At 44.5% G+C, this 15,568-nt stretch overlaps 5 protein-coding genes across 6 annotated transcripts; 1 reads left to right on the plus strand and 4 right to left on the minus strand.

The window, feature by feature from the left end:
• The first annotated feature begins 1,347 nt into the window (after positions 1-1,347).
• Positions 1,348-3,198, plus strand: LOC145701739 (uncharacterized). Its single transcript, XM_081778955.1, has 3 exons — positions 1,348-1,570; positions 1,613-2,754; positions 2,986-3,198. The coding sequence occupies exons 1-3, from the start codon at positions 1,348-1,350 to the stop codon at positions 3,196-3,198; spliced, it is 1,578 nt and encodes a 525-aa protein (XP_081635081.1).
• A 3,532-nt stretch (positions 3,199-6,730) lies between these two features.
• Positions 6,731-7,287, minus strand: LOC145704499 (uncharacterized). The gene is made up of 2 exons (XM_081781951.1): positions 7,043-7,287; positions 6,731-7,003 (listed from the first exon to the last, which is right to left on the minus strand). The coding sequence occupies exons 1-2, from the start codon at positions 7,283-7,285 to the stop codon at positions 6,758-6,760; spliced, it is 489 nt and encodes a 162-aa protein (XP_081638077.1). The 5' UTR covers positions 7,286-7,287; the 3' UTR covers positions 6,731-6,757.
• A 62-nt stretch (positions 7,288-7,349) lies between these two features.
• On the minus strand, positions 7,350-8,658 carry LOC145705986 (uncharacterized). 2 transcript variants are annotated; one of them, XM_081783492.1, is made up of 4 exons: positions 8,361-8,658; positions 8,052-8,319; positions 7,893-8,007; positions 7,350-7,850 (listed from the first exon to the last, which is right to left on the minus strand). In XM_081783492.1, exons 1-4 carry the CDS (start codon positions 8,473-8,475, stop codon positions 7,389-7,391), a joined length of 960 nt encoding a protein of 319 aa, XP_081639618.1. In that variant the 5' UTR covers positions 8,476-8,658; the 3' UTR covers positions 7,350-7,388. The 2 variants fall into 2 exon arrangements, with proteins under 2 accessions (XP_081639618.1, XP_081639617.1); XM_081783491.1 differs by having other exon boundaries at positions 8,052-8,315; positions 8,357-8,658.
• A 141-nt stretch (positions 8,659-8,799) lies between these two features.
• LOC145701740 (heat shock 70 kDa protein 4-like) lies at positions 8,800-12,154 on the minus strand. Its single transcript, XM_081778956.1, has 9 exons — positions 12,045-12,154; positions 10,657-12,001; positions 10,564-10,580; positions 10,352-10,520; positions 9,987-10,307; positions 9,817-9,944; positions 9,596-9,745; positions 9,392-9,547; positions 8,800-9,348 (listed from the first exon to the last, which is right to left on the minus strand). The coding sequence occupies exons 1-9, from the start codon at positions 12,138-12,140 to the stop codon at positions 9,298-9,300; spliced, it is 2,433 nt and encodes an 810-aa protein (XP_081635082.1). The 5' UTR covers positions 12,141-12,154; the 3' UTR covers positions 8,800-9,297.
• Positions 12,155-12,649: 495 nt separating this feature from the next.
• On the minus strand, positions 12,650-15,457 carry LOC145701116 (cleavage and polyadenylation specificity factor subunit 3-like). The gene is made up of 9 exons (XM_081778344.1): positions 15,243-15,457; positions 14,219-14,818; positions 14,031-14,177; positions 13,851-13,979; positions 13,589-13,806; positions 13,341-13,545; positions 13,108-13,298; positions 12,938-13,058; positions 12,650-12,881 (listed from the first exon to the last, which is right to left on the minus strand). Exons 1-9 carry the CDS (start codon positions 15,412-15,414, stop codon positions 12,721-12,723), a joined length of 1,944 nt encoding a protein of 647 aa, XP_081634470.1. The 5' UTR covers positions 15,415-15,457; the 3' UTR covers positions 12,650-12,720.
• Between the last annotated feature and the right edge of the window lie 111 nt (positions 15,458-15,568).

Below are 15,568 nucleotides of genomic sequence, written 5' to 3' on the forward strand. Positions count from 1 at the left end.
ATGATGGAGCCCACGGAACAAGATTCAGTCGACAAAGAAGAATTCATCAAACTGGAAGAAGCTGTCATTTGGATTCTGGAAAAACTCTGGGGCAATTCAGCCACAGCAATCCTCAGAATGGCTCTTGCGAAATGCGAGAAAATCCCAGAAATAGCCTCTAAAACATCCCCAAGATTCGTCATGTTCGCCCACATCTGGAACATAAGATTCAAGCAGATACTTAGAAGACAGGAAAATGAAAGAGAAGCATCCTTTGCTAACGAGCAGCAATTAGCAGCAGCTATCACGAAGGCACTCTTTGGAGACATACTTTTCCAAATCACCAACACCCGCTGCATCTTCCCAAGGCTGCTAGCAAGCGCGGCGAGATCAGCGTGGACGCATCTCAACATCATGTTGGGCGAATCAAACCCACTCAGCAGCAGCCTGAAAGTCTTCCTAATAAACATCGATTCCAACCCAAACTTCACGGCCTGGGAAGCGATTCTATCGCTAAGAAAAATTTGGCCTAATCGCTCAAACATCCCCGAGGCAGAATACAGGATCCTTAATCTGGGCGGGATCGATGATAGGATCGAATTAGGCATCGAGGTTCCAGCATCTTTGAACGGAACAACATACGAGAAGCTATTCTGGCGCATTCCGATTCCACGAAGCTACGAGAACAATGGATTCCAGCGTCAAAGAAAGAGAAAGAGAGAAGAAAACGAAGAAGCCGCCATCATGGACGAACATCAAGACGGAAATGACGGCTTTAGCAGCTAAAGGCACTTTCGAAAAAATCAACCTCAACATCATCACACCCGTCACAATTATAGAATCACCCCATAAAGGACCAAGGTCACTCCAGGAATGGAAATTATACGAATCAAAGCTGCTACATAGAGTCCTCGACGTCTTGAACAATCGAGAAAAACCGGACTGGTCCACCTTATTTTTCAAAAAGGAATCAGACTTTGTCGCGGGAATCTGGACACACAACAAAGATAACTGGCGTGCACTCATCCAGCAGATGCCAGAGAAAATAAAGCCGCTCATCTATCACTTCGTGATGAATGGAGCCGACCTTTTCTAAATTTGAAGCCGATCCCCCACACGAAGCCAGTTGAATTCAAGAAAAAGAAGCTGGTAACGAGATGGAAGAGGAATCATGCGAACTCAGAAGCACTGAAGAAGCTGGGCGGCAATCATAAAACCTGGTACAACGGTCGCCTGCGGCTGTCGAAATTTGTGCCAAAACCTTACGAAAAAATTGGAAAAAGATTCAAGAAGCTTCAAGTCGCTAGTCAAGAAGCAGTCAGAGAAAGAAACGACGAAATCGTGGACCAAATCACAAAATGGTGCAGAATGGGATCAATTTCCAGACTCTCGGAAGCATCAACGAACTGCTGGCTTCAATCAGGCTTTATCCTGGTAGATAAACCGGGCAGGGAGACAAGAGTATGCCTCAATGGAGGAATCCTAAAGCCGCTACAGCTGTACACGTTTCCATGCAAGCTAGAAGCAGTGGGGACGGCAATTCAGATGCTCAAGAAAGGAGATCTGCTCTACAAGTTCGATGACAAAAAAGGTAATTATTGGAAAAAGAAGATTACCTAGCGCCGATATTCAGGTTTCCATCAGCTGCCACTCTCCGAGGAGAGTAGAAAAATGGCATGCTTCGAATGGGGAGGCCAAAGATTTAGAAACAACATCCTGGCATTCGGACTCCCGGCAGCTCCAGGCATCTACCAATTAATGAATCTCTGCGGCGTAAATTTCCTGCGGAAAAATGGCATCAAAATCACGCTCTACTTGGACGATAGACTCCTAATCGTCACACCAGCATCAGATAAAGAAAGAAAGCAGCTCCTGGAAGGGAAACAAACCAGCAGAGAAGTCTGGGCAACAGCAGCAACTCTAGTAGCTCTGGGCGGCTACGTAAACATCGAAAAGAGTACCTTTCTACCGACTCAGCGAATAGAATTCCTCGGCTTCATTCTTGACACAGTCAAGGAAACAGTGGAAATCCCGCCGCAAAGATGGAACGCGCTAATTTCACTGATGAACGAGGCCCTGGAAAAGCAGCTAGTGGAAATGAAGCTGCTAGAAAGAATCAGGGGAACAATGGCAAGTATGGCGGAGGTTTTTCCCAACATGAGGCTTCTCATAAGACAGACGACGCTTCTGATAAAGCAGGCCGACAACAAGAACCAAGAGAAGATCCAGCTCACGCGCCAAATCAAGGCGGAATGGAACAGGTGGCGGAAGCTAGAAGAAAAGGGCCTCTCAAGAATCTGGACGCAGCACAGCCGCCAAGACACGGGTATAATCATTTACACCGACGCGTCATCACATGCAGGGGCAATAGTAATCGAACAATGGGCGCTCGAAGAAAAATTCGCCTGGGACGAGGAAGCGGCCGATAAACACATATGCATCAAAGAAGCACTGGCGATCCTCTACGCCGTGGAATGGTACGGCCCAAAGCTCGAAAACAAACGAGTTCTTTTCCTCTGCGACAACGACTCAGTAGTCCAGGGAATAATCGCAGGAAGTAAAGACCTAGAAATGAACGACATCCTGGTCAGAATCTGGGAAGCAGCACAAAAATTCAGCATCGACCTGAAATGCGACTGGGTTAGCACCAAAAAGCAGCTAGCAGATGCGCCGTCAAGAATCATCGACTCAAGAGAGCAGCGCCTTACGGCCAACGGCTTCGCATATCTTCAATCTCATCTCTCAGAAGCGCTTGATGTCGACGTGGCAGCAACGGTAAGCAAAAAAAAGAGAGAGCGCAAACGCGTCATTAAAAATAAAACCAAAAGGCGAAGAGAGAAAAACCAGATTTTTCAGATTCTTAATACGAAATGCAAAGATTTCATAAGCCGCAGAGAATCACAAGGAGCCATCGGGGCAGATTTCCTCAGCTTCCCGATCCACAAACTAATAGGAAAGAATCTATACGCTTTCCCTCCGCAAGCAGTCGTTTACAGATTCTTCAAGAGGCTGTTGGAAATCCCAACACCCTGGGTGCTTCTGGTGGCAATCTACGAAGCTGAGATTCCAGTCATCACAGCAGCCAGATCTAAAGGTTTAAGAATCTTTGATCTTCCAGCAGATTCCATCCTCACCCCCACAAAAGTCAAAACAGCATCCGGATACTGGAAAACAGCATCAAACATCTCAACTGTAAAAGCTATATCGTACAGACTCTAAAAAATAAGCTGCTCTGATTACTATAATTTCCATCCAAAATCTAAAATTTGTTTTTTCTTTTCGTACAAAAGTCGATGCTAAAAAGAAGCCCCTTTTTTCAGAATCGAGCCAAAGCAGCTAGAATGGCAGAACGCCAAAATGTGTTGTCCATGGTGAAAGAGCACCTAGCATCAACGCAGCACGATACGAAGACAAGAGCGGCCCGTTTCGCCATCACGCAAGCTGACTACGAGGCCGAAAAAACAGCTCCAGAGACCTCGGGCGATATCAAACGGCTGCAACTTGAAATCGACGATATCCGCGGCGACCTGGCAATGCACGATTCTATCACCGATGAACTCATCGTAAGCCAACGAGTCTTATTTTATCATATAAATTTACAAATATTATCCCAAGGCCGAGATGAAGACGCTCGCAGAAAACCGCGAAAGAAGCATCGCCATTAAAGCTGCTGAACCTAACGCAAGGAAGCGTTCAGCAGAGGACAACCAGTTCTACGACAAGAACAATCCGAAGGAGATCGGCGAAGTTCTGGAGAAGCTAAGCAGCAAGAAAATGGAACGCTACAACGCGAAATCCGGTATGCTCAAAGCCATCAAGATTCGCGAAGCAGAAATCGCCGATCTCACCTTCAAAAGAGGGGAAACAGCAGCAACTCACAAAGAAGTCGACCCCATTACGGGCAAAATATCCTACTACAAGGTAAGTTCAAAAAAAAAGAACATGCGGCTAATCTAACACCTTTCTTACAGACCCAGGTAGCGGCCGTTGACCTCAACCAACACGAGGGCGAGAACATCGACGATATGGGCCGCTTATTCCGCCAGTTTGTCACGGACCCAAAGAAGCAACGAAGCTTCAAGGGATCCGAGCTTCTCGAGCTTCTCCGACGCTATAAAGAAGCCATGGGCCCAGAGCACTCGGCGAAGCCGGTCGTCTCAGCCATTATCGACACCCTTATCAGAATGCCCGACATGCCAAGACGAAACGCGCTGCTCAGATGCGCATCTCTTATGACAGCTTCTACCCAGCACGATTTCGACTACATGCTTAGCATGAACTGGACAACCCCGCACCACAAAAAGTGGATGCAAGCGGCCATGGACGGTTCAGAAGACTGGCGTCACACCGGCAAAGACGGAAGCAGCAGAAAGGGTCGCCGAGGCGGCTACAACGACTACGGAACGCACAAAAAGCAGAAGACGGAGCAAAGCAGCAGTCAGAAATCTGACAGCTCGGAGGAACAAAAGGGCAAAAGCTCAAGAGGACGCGGAAGAGGTCGTGGCCGAGGCCGTGGACGTGGCCGAGGAGGCGGAAGCAATCCCAACGGCGGCACCAAGAAGCCCCAAGACCAGGGAGGAGTCGAGTAAAAGAACAACCAAAAAAAAAAATAAGCCGCTCATAAGCCGCTCAATCATTAGATCTTTAAAAGCTGCTAATCTATTCTAAAAACAGGCCCATGCCAAGGCGCCTCTCCTCCTTTTTCTTTTTCAAAAAAAAAAGCTTATAAACAACAAAATATTTCCGAAAGCCGCTCCAACCATCTCGGATGCAAGAGTTAACATTTTTTATCTTTTTAGACATGACATGGTTAGAATTTGAGCATCTTAAAGAAATCTGGGACGTCACAGAGGCACTCTCAAACCCTAACGAGGAAGAAAAGGATGACGAATCAATCATCCAGAATTTCCTCGACAGACTCTTAGACAAACCGAAGCTCAAAGCCTACGCCTATGGCAAAGGCGTAGTTATCATCCAGGACGTAGCAGCTGCGAAGCTCAAAAAGCCGCTCACTTCGAAGCTCAAAAGACAAATAAAGCTCTGGTGCGAACGAAGAGCAAGAGAATCGGCCAAAGAATCCCTTCAGTACCCCAAGGTTACCAGAAATTAAAAAAAAAAGAACTAACTCTCACAACCTCATTAAGCAAGCCGAGATACTTGACGAACCGGAAGCGGTGAAGCTCTGGAAGGGGCTAATGGACACGGATAAGCCCAAGCCGCGAGAAGTAGCCATCGCCTTCTTCGTCACCTACGTCACAGGGGCAAGAATGGGGGAAGCTCTCAGCCTCAGAATCGAAGACAGAAGCATCATGAAGGAAGCCGCCAAAGAATTCTGGCGTTTCCATATTAGAAGCAGCAAGACCGACCCATTCTGTAAACGAATGGAAACAATCAACATCCCAATGGATATAAAACACGGGGTCCCACTTGCGCAAGAACTGCGACACCTAGTCCGGGACAAAGACTCAGGTAAATCCAAAATTCACCAAAAACCATCAATGGCCACAATTTTTCTTCTAGGGCTGCTCTTCCCGCTGCTCGAAGAAAAAACCAGCATCGCAGGCGACTACCTCAGACGCTACAGCGACAAAGTAGGAATCGGCAAAAAGGTAGCGGAGTCAAAATAAAAAAAAAAAACACAACGCCGCCAGGTTTCAGCACACTCAGGCCGCGTCAGTTTCTACATCGAAGGCCGCCGAGCCGGCCAAACCCAGACAACGCTCACCCACACAATGCGCTGGGCACCGGGAAGCACGATGCCAGACTACTACGAGCGATGCTGGCTCGAGTGCGCGGAAGACGGAGCACCAGCAGCCATCGCAGAAGCAAGAGCAGCAAAGAGACGCATCACCAACCCTGCAAGCACTCCAGTGCCCAGTGATGACGAGGAGGCCGAAGTCCCCGCCAAAAAGGTAAGAATATAGGTAAGAAAGTCGTTCAAAAACGTCCACCTAGACACGAACAGACAGCAGCCTCGGCAGCAGCAAAAACGAAAGTGCGGACACGATTCAGCACGAAAACTGAAGCCTTCAAGGTTAAAGAATCCAAAAGCTGCCTAATTTTCCTTTTTTAATCAGTTCAAAAATAAAAAGTAAGCCACTTTTTCCAAATGATGAGAATAACAAAAATGGTAGGGAGGGAATATTCCTGTTACCATATTTATTAATGCGTGATTACTATACGAATATCGGATTCGGATTAGCAGTTGCATGGCTCGGCGAGCTCGGATTAGCAGCTAAGGAAGCAGGAGCGCCATGACCTACTTCCAGAAGCGGAAGGTGACACAGGCGTAAGAGAGCGAGTGACAAAAAGAAGCTGCAGAGAATCACGCAATTCAGTTCCAAAAATTATAGCCCTAGGCTATAATATCTATAGGGAAGGTTAAGAGAATTATTGAGAGCCTCCAAACTCGCGCAGCCGAGAATTCGAACAACTCTCAAAAAACTCACCCACCCTCCATCCCTAGAATGAAACGATAGTATGTAGGTAAAACGAGCACACGCTTACATACTACCCTCACCATAACCACGACTCTCCGAATCAGAGTCTTCCATAGTATAGTAATTGCGCGTGCTCGGGAATATTCCTGTTACCATATTTATTAATGCGTGATTACTATACTAAGTCTGAAAATATTAGGTAAAATTGGAAAAAAAAAGAATGAGAATCGGCGGCGGGAAAAATGGCTGCCGGCCAGAATGACCCCGCTCAAGCATTTTAAAAATTAGGAATTAACGACTCTGGTGTGAAATCTTCGCTCTCATTAGAAAGAGAATTCCTACCGTATGTTGTAGTGAATTTCTGCTTCGTCGGCAGTTGTGGCGATTTTAGACTGAGAGTAAATCAACTGGCTGGTTTTGGAAATTGTCGGCGCCTGGATGTAGCTGAACACGTCGAATCCGGTTACGTCTGTTGAATCTGTAGAAAGAGTCACTTCCAAGCGGTCAGAAAAATTGGCGGCGGTGAAGCTGGAAGACGAGAAAGAATCGCTGATTGTTTTGTGATTTCGTGAAAATTCAAAGACCTAGAATTATCTTCAACGTTTCCTCATGCTTTTTTGTACCTCTATGCTCGGAGATGAGCTTGAATGAACAACCAAAACTCCTTCAATAAATCGAGCGTCCATTTCAATATGTCTGACGTCAAAATCTTCCACAAGTCTGCCGGACAGAAGCGCGAGAACAAGCGGAAGAAGCACGCATATTACAGTTGCTCCAACACGCGCTAGAAATCCCAAATCAGCGAGTAGCGGCCCCGAGTTTTCTGAGTAATAGCACTTTTTCAGATTTCGCCGCCACAGGATCATTCTTTCTGAATAAAACAAAAAGTGATAACCTTAGTACCTTAGTAGGTATAATTTATACCGTATAAATCATGTATCCGTTATTATTGAAAGAAGAATAATGTTTTTAATTGAACAGAAACTTGGCAATTTGATTATTTTCCCTCAGTTTATGTCTATCTGCCATATCTCGATTATAAGCAGTGAAGAGCCCGCCAAGAATGCCCCCCAAATGACCAGCATGAGCAAAAAGACCTCTTCCTGTTTGAATTTGTCTGAATCCGAAAAACAGGGACGTAGCGATCATTAACAGGGTCGCTTCTTTCATTGAAAAAGCCGTCGGGATGTTGTACTGACTCCCTGTCGATTCAATCAGTTGATGAGGCAGCTCCAGGACGAGATTGAAGGGGAACATTGGCGCGATGACTTTGCGCTCGTTGTTCCACATGAAGTAGGACAAATAGCCCATGATGCCGCAAATTCCTCCAGACGCTCCTACTGCGTTTATCGTCCTGAAGCAACCGTAGAGAACGCAAAAGAATCCAGACCAAACTGCCCCGATAAGAAAAGGTTCAAGCCAATTATTAGCCTATAAATAAATTCCCTATTTGTTTCGCTATCAGATTGTTACCTTGTTAAATCCTTGAATAAATGAATGTCCAACAAACAAATTTACCGCCATATGAAGTAAACTTATATGACTGAAACCGGATAGAATCCAAGTTGGCCAGCCAGTAAATGCTCCTCTTAATACCGTAGCTCCAATTATTAATTTGGAGGAACAAATTACCTTGTGGCATACACTTGAAACCACCTAGACATAAGTGCGGAAGCCCCGTAATGCCAGCCAAGATAGACTCCTAAACACGAGCCGGCGAGGGCGTACCAGGCGATTCTAGCGTCTCCCAGGGAGATCTTGTTCTCCCTTAGCCATTTAAATCCTTCTGTAAGACCGATAGTTGCGAGAATGAACGGAGCAAAACCATGGAGAAGATAATGACCAACAGGAAAAGCTGCGTTTTGGTTATTATTTCTTTGCGTACCTCGGCGAAATCTCACTAATAATTTCGAATATTTTACATGCAAAAACGAAACCTGCCTGAAACGAGATTCTGCTGAGTCCATTTTTGACTAACACTAGTTCTAGTTCCTTTTTGAAGAAGAGAAAGACAACGCACAGGTCTGGAGCAATACCGAAGTGATTGAAGAAGCATTGCTCTGAAACCAAAAACTTGTTTTATTTCACACGCAAAATTAATTTTAAAATTACGATAATATATATTTCATATTCACTGAGCAGGACATGTGTTTAATGAAGGAAAGATTGATAAATTTAGACTAAGGAGGATGAAGTTCGATTGATGCTCAAATAATGAATCACCATTTCCGAAATTTTCCTCAGCGCACTGACATAAAGGATTACTTTCCAGGATAGAAATCAGGAAGAAATTTGGTGTACATGGTAACTTTGATTCTTGGTCTTTAGCTAACAACTGGCTGTATTTTTTGTCAGGGATTTTGCTTGGTACTCAATTCAATTGAAGAGATATCTTTTTCGTGTATTTTGATTCCAAAATTAGGATCGACAAAGTAAGATCGACATGCTTTGACTGTATTTGTTGAACAAAAAAATAGAAACAAAAAAGGATGAATAATAAGTTTTCTACTAAAGGATTTTGCACAGGATTCATCATTAAAACAAGGAAATAGTAGGAAGTTAATAAGTCATTAGAAAAAGCCTAACCGGACGACCGCACATGGGCACACTTATCTACCACTCCTCACCCAGTCCTCTCATGGGGTCATTCGGGGTTGGGAATCTCGGTTTTTAGGAAAAGTTACAACTTAAATTGAGCGAGAAATGGTAATCTTTGAAGCAAGAAGTTGATAAATATACTAAATAGAGAAATGAAATTTGACTAATCGAAACAATAAACATCAAAGCATTTAAATGTTCAGAGATGAGAGTAATCAAAGGTATTTCTTGATTTTTAATACGGTAACCGATGATTTAAGCGAGGAGAAGTGCCGACTTTTTAATCCAGATCGTCGTTCGTACTAGCGGGTGCTGGATCGGCCTCCATTTTCTAAAGAAATCGAATAAAATCAATCTAAGTATTTTCACTTTACCTCTTCCTTCTTCTCCTCAGCGGCGGGAGCCTCCTCCTTCTTTTCTTCTTCCTTTGGCGGCTCGACTTTTGGCGGCTTCTTGCTTGCAATTGGTTTGCAAAGATTTTCAATATAATTGCTTTTCGATTCGATGTCGAAGGAAGTAACAGAAGCGTCCTGAACGATCGATAATGACCAGATCTTGGAAAGGCTTCAAGGCTATACCTGGTGTTTTTCAACGCCTTTCAGTGCGGACTGCGTCCTGTTGAAGAATCCCCAGCCCTCGGCAAGAGCATCGTTCATCTTTTTGATGTCCTCGGGGGCGAGATGGAGATATTTGCTCTCGGGAACCTGAGCCTCGACCTCACCACAGATCTTAATTAAATTTCAGACTCGGTTCAATATCAACTAGATCCGTCGGATTCTTATCGATCGTGCTTTATTACCTTTTGATACTTGTTGAGGGTGGCTGTCAGCTTCTCAAGGGCAGCAGGTCTTTTCGTGAATTCAACAACACGGTTTTCGATGGGCTGGACGAGAGCTTCGAGAACGTTCTTTCGCTCGACGTAGACTCCTAAATGACCCTAAGATCCTAAGAAATTGATTTTTTTCGTACCTTTGGCTTCATCTTCTCCATCGCCATAAAGCCAGTCTTCGAGCTCGTCACATGTCTTGGAGAGGTTCGATTTTTCTTCTTCCTGGACGTAGCCGTCGTATCTGGCGTAGAGTCGGTCTCTGATGGCATAGCCAAGCTCTTCAAGAGCGTTTCGAGCGTCAGACTTGTCTCGCTCTTCCTTGTCCTTGGATCTAAGTTCGCACTCGATCTCGAGGTACTTGTTGAGCACTGCAGTTGGGAGACTTCCGAGCTGGAAGGGGGTATTGATAGCGAGAGCGAGCTTTCGCTGTCGAACTTTTCTGACCTTCTGCATTTCAGGCTCTAAAACAGGCGGTAATGATTTTGCTAATAAGATGGTTTTGAACCTTTGGGAGCATCACCTTCTTCTTTAGGCGTGTCAGTCTCCATCTTTTCGCCATCCTGGGAAGTATTAGCATCCTTATCGGTGTCCATCTTTTCGTCACCAGCTTCTTTTGGAGCATCTTCCTTTGGCTTCTCTTCAGCAGGCTTCTCCTCACCCTTCACTGGTTCAACCTAAACAAACGATTAATTTCTAAACGAATGACGTTTTACTCACAGGTTCCTCAACCCACTCTTCGTATCGCTCAAGCTGCTCGGCAGCAGAAAGCTGGAAAAGAGCACTTCCGTCCATTCGGAAGTAAAGTTTAACCTTTTTCCTTTCTCCTGCTCTTCGGGGTAAGGTCGTTGACGCCGCTGACTTCATACTTGCCAAGGTCTCTGTTTGCACCCTCAGCGCCAGTCAGCTTCGCCGAGATCTCGAACTTCTCGGTACTCTTTCGATGGATGGTCAAAGCCTTGGTGTAAGGGAACGGGTTCTTTTCGGCAAAGATCTTGAGGTCTCCGCCACCAGTGCCAGTGGCATCGTTTGCCCAAGCGATGGTGATTTCGTTGATGACACTATCAACGATGTTGAACTCGCGGACACGGAAAGTAGGAGAGAGAATGGCGCATTTGAGCGCAGCACCTCGCGCGGCGGCTTCATCGGTGTTGAGCGTAGTAGAGGGATCAAGACCAAAGACAGCTTTGACAGCGTCTTTGAAGCATGGCATTCGGCTGGCGCCTCCGATGATTTCAACGGAGTAGAGATCTTCTTTTTTGAGACCGGAAGCAGCGAGACCTTGGACAAGAGTGGCCTTGATTCGCTCGAGAAGCGGGGCCGCGAGCTCGTGGAATTGATCCCGGTTGATTTTGCCGTTGACGTCCTTATCATCCATCAGACACTCAAGGTTCAAAGGAATGTCGATCGCGTTGGCGGACATGGTTTTCTTCGTCTTTTCGCAAGCTTCAACGAGTTTGACAAGGGCTCGGATGTTCTTGGTCGTATCGACTTTGTATTTTTCGACGAATGCATCATTCATGTACTGCCAGATGACCTTATCGAAGTTGCTTCCACCGAGGGTCTTGTCGTAAGCGGATCCAAGGATGGTGAGCTTGCCTTTGTTCATGGCGGCAGTGGTGACTTGGAGCGAGTTGAAGCCGAAATCAACGAAGACGACGTTTCTGCTTGGATCGGCGGCTTCGGGAAGATCTTGCTTGTAAATACCGTAGGCGAGGGCGGCGGCGGTGGTTTCGGACATGATCTGGAGAGGGCGGAGACCGGCGATGGCGGCGGCATCTTGGAGTGCTCGTCGCTGCTCTTCTCCGTAAAAGACGGGGCAAGTGATGACACAATCTTCCGTGCTTCGGCCAAGGTTGGTGTCGGAGATTTCTTTCATTTTTCCGAGGAACATGGCGGCTACTTGCGTGATCGTGTAAGTCCCCTCGCCTGGGATATCTACGGCAGCAAGACCGGTGGCTTCATCCTTGACAATCTTGTAGGCGGCGGGAAATTTGCCAGTGACGAGCTCTTGAACTTCAGGATGCTCGAATGGGAGGCCAATGAGTCGTTTGAAATTGAGAACGGTGGATTTGATCTTTGAGATTCGCTTTTCATTTCCGGCTGTTCCCATGAATCGCTGCTTGTCGCCCAAAGAGACAACGGTTTCTGTGGCTCGCTATAACTGTTTTAAATAAAGGAAAAAAGAATAGAAACAGTACCTTGGAGTATTCATTGGCGACGACTTCAATTCCTCCTTGTCTGGCGATGGCGCAGAATGAGGTCTGACTACCGAAATCAAATCCGACTACGGACATTTTTTCTAAAATTGATTACTTGAAATTTTTTTTATGAACGAAGATTAGAGTAAATGGCATATATTCGCCCGGATTATATGCAATGTGTCAATTGGAATCTCTTAAAAACCCTCTAAAATGCAGACTTTGCAATAATTTTTTTAAGAACCTCTCTGTCCAATTTTTTTTTCTGAAAATCTCTCACCCAGCACCAAAAAATCAATAGCTCGAGCAGATCAGAACGATGAAATTGCTCCAAAATGAGTCAGACAAGAGAGAGAAAAGTAAATCTCACCGCTGATTGGGCGTTTATAAATTTTCTGGAAAGTTCCAGTAAGCCCGAGAATATTGAAGATAAATATGGTCCTTTCGTGAGATGATTATTTTCGTAATTTCAAATCGTAAAAGTTTAAATCGACGTTGTTTTTTGAATAATAAAGTCATGCCCTGGGGAGATCGATACAGTCACTGTGGCATTATTTCAGAAATTTCGAACGGTAACTTTAATTCCATGATTATTACGTAACATCACATGAATATTTTTTATTAATTTTCTTGGCAGTTTTGAAGTGAACAAAAATTCATCTAGAAATCATCAGATTCAGCAGAGCGCCTGCGTAGGAATGGGCATTACAGCAGTGTACAGTCTGTGTACCGTTTCAAGAACCATTTCCATGAGTTTCTCGTCTTCCTCGCATTCAACCGTGAGTTGTTTCACATTGATCTCTACTTTTTTGTTGTCTGCGTGCAAAATAATCACATCTAAAAACAGAAAAAGTCAAATCAACAACGATGATCTTTCTCTCTGAAAATCATACCACTATCTTTCGTTTCCTCCACTGCTCCGTCTCCATACATCGTTTCTAATAAAATTCTGCACTTCATTTCGAATTTCTCTTGAAGAAACTTTTCTCCCCCTTCTGGATGGATAATTTGAGGCTAGAAAGAGGTCGGTTTTAGCTTATTTTCTTTTGCTGCCTTTTCTCACCTTGGCAGTGACCTTTGCTTCTGTATCAACTCGAATGACCATGGCTAGGACAGAATCAGCGTAAGCATCGGCTGTTGGAGTTGATTTCCACTCAAGAATGACCATGTTATTCGCTTCGTCGAAGACTATTCTGATGCAGCGGAAAACTATGAAACCGCATTTCCCATCCCCGCGCTTCACTTTCTTTCGATCTAAAAATCAACTAGTCCTGATCTTGTGCCAGAAAAACAAACCGCATGGATTGCCGAATTCTTTCACATCGTAGCTCAACTGTTCCAAGTAAAATTTGAGCAAATCCGCTGGCGCATGGAAGTCGACGGACAATCTTTGCTTCACTTGAGTTGTTTCCAATTCAGCGTGCGTTTTTAAATCGTTAGCAGCGACGATTTTGTAGTTGAAATTTTTCTTGACTAGAATTCCTTCGATCTCGTCTTCTTGCTACAATTGATGTTACTCAGATAAGCTTCGGATAAGCCAAAACCTTTGGCAAGTAATGAGCTAGTGATCCAACGACTTTTGCGTTTTTCTCTCCTCTGAAGTGGAACTTCACTTTCTCCGCATTTCTTGGCATGTGAATCGTAATATCCGTTTCTGCATCGTGTTCGTATTCAATATCCAGCTGTCGTTTTAGCCTTCCCATTTCATTTGCTTCTCCGTGTACCAGCACGATATGTGGCGGTTTTATTTCACGCACGAATTCTATCAGCGTTTTAGCTCAAAACTAAAGCTTAAAAATTTCATACCCGAAATTTGCCTGTAATCAGCGTGAGCTGAAAATGACATGTATTCAACTTGCATTTTCAGCGGCAGCTTTTGGCCGGAAAGGGTCGTAATTTCATCAGGTTCAGTTTTAATTTGATGAGCGAGCGTTCCTAATAGACGAAATTAATAGATTATGCGGTGTTGAGTCGGCCGGATATTACCTTCAACCGCGTAGCCCGCGAGAATAACCCCGTTTCTTTTGTTCGTACACCACTTTTCAAACAGTTCGCGACTGAGGCCAGACTGCATCATTCCAGGCGACGCTAGAACTACAGATGGGCCGATATCATCATCGAATTGTTCCATTCCTAAACCAGATGAGCTCTTTTTTGGCCATATGAGAAAATACCTTTCAAATTCGAAATATGTCTAAACTGAAAAGGATTCCTCGTTGTTATTGCTTTTTGAATTTTCGAATTCATCGCGTTTGTGTATGTCTGATATACACTCATGCACTTCTTTGCCAAAGTCGAGGCGTAGTAAATTGGAATATCGTGCAGCTCCGAGTGCTGTGCCCAGTAGTCGTCCAAAATCAACAACAGCTCTTGAGCTCTTCCGAGGGCGAAGACTGGAATCAGACATCGACCACCTCTGTTGATGATGTCGTGAATGACGGAGGTAAATCTATGTTCTCTTTCTTCTCGCTTTTCGTGCAAATGCGTCCCGTATGTACTTTCCATGATCAAAATATCAGGCTTTTGTGGCGGCACTTCCGCAGCCATAAGATGTCTGTCTTCTTCCCTCGAAAAATCACCAGTGAATAGAACCTTGACTCCGGCAATTTCAACCATAAACTGCGCGGCGCCAAGGACGTGGCCAGCATGGTAAGCGCAGAATTTTATGCCGTTGACATTTTTTTCTGCGTGAAACTTCACTGTTTCGATTCTATCAAGAGTTTCTTCAAGATCTTTTTCTGTGAAGAGAAGTTCTTCTACTCCAACATTTGACACTAACAGGTTTCAAATAAGTCGGACATAAATTGGTGGAGCGATTTTGAAAGTGTTAGAGTCGAGATATTTCGATTCTCTCTTTTGCACCATGTTGGGGAGGGTCTGATGTGTGTTAAATAAGATTTTGGTGTCATTTGAATATGTGGAGGTGGTGTAATGACGTCACAAAGTTGATAGTGCCCTTCTATAATGCATTTTCATGACGTCATAACTCCACCACCATAAATGTTATTGACACCAATTCTTCTTAAAATATGTAAACTTATATCCGGCTACAGTCTGCAAGTTACAGATCGTAATTATCTTAACCCAATCAAAAGTTACAGACATCGTATGTCCGACTTATTTGAAGCCTGTTACTTTCAAAGGTTTTATTAAATTTCGATTTTAAAGTAGCCAAAATGATTATTTTCAACCCTTTGCCTTTAATATAATCTGACAGAAGCCACCTGTAGATAGCTTTTGTCGCGTAAGTCATGAAAACACGCCCTTTGAACTGCGTTTTTGTCAAAAACCACGGCAAACCACCACAATGGTCCAAATGAAAATGACTGATTAACAGAATATCGATTTTGTCTGGTTCTGTATAATCCATGAATGGCAGACCGTTCAATCCGTTGATGCCTGGGTGGATGCCCATGTCTTTTCATGAGTTCGAAAAATGCTTCTTTGAGAACATATTCAACTCCTTGTTTTATTAGAATGCTGCTAGAACTCTAACTAATAAAATTTTCTTGCCCTTGAATTCA

Source organism: Oikopleura dioica, chromosome PAR (genome assembly GCF_907165135.1).
Source record: "Oikopleura dioica chromosome PAR, OKI2018_I68_1.0, whole genome shotgun sequence".
Lineage (NCBI taxonomy): Eukaryota > Metazoa > Chordata > Appendicularia > Copelata > Oikopleuridae > Oikopleura > Oikopleura dioica.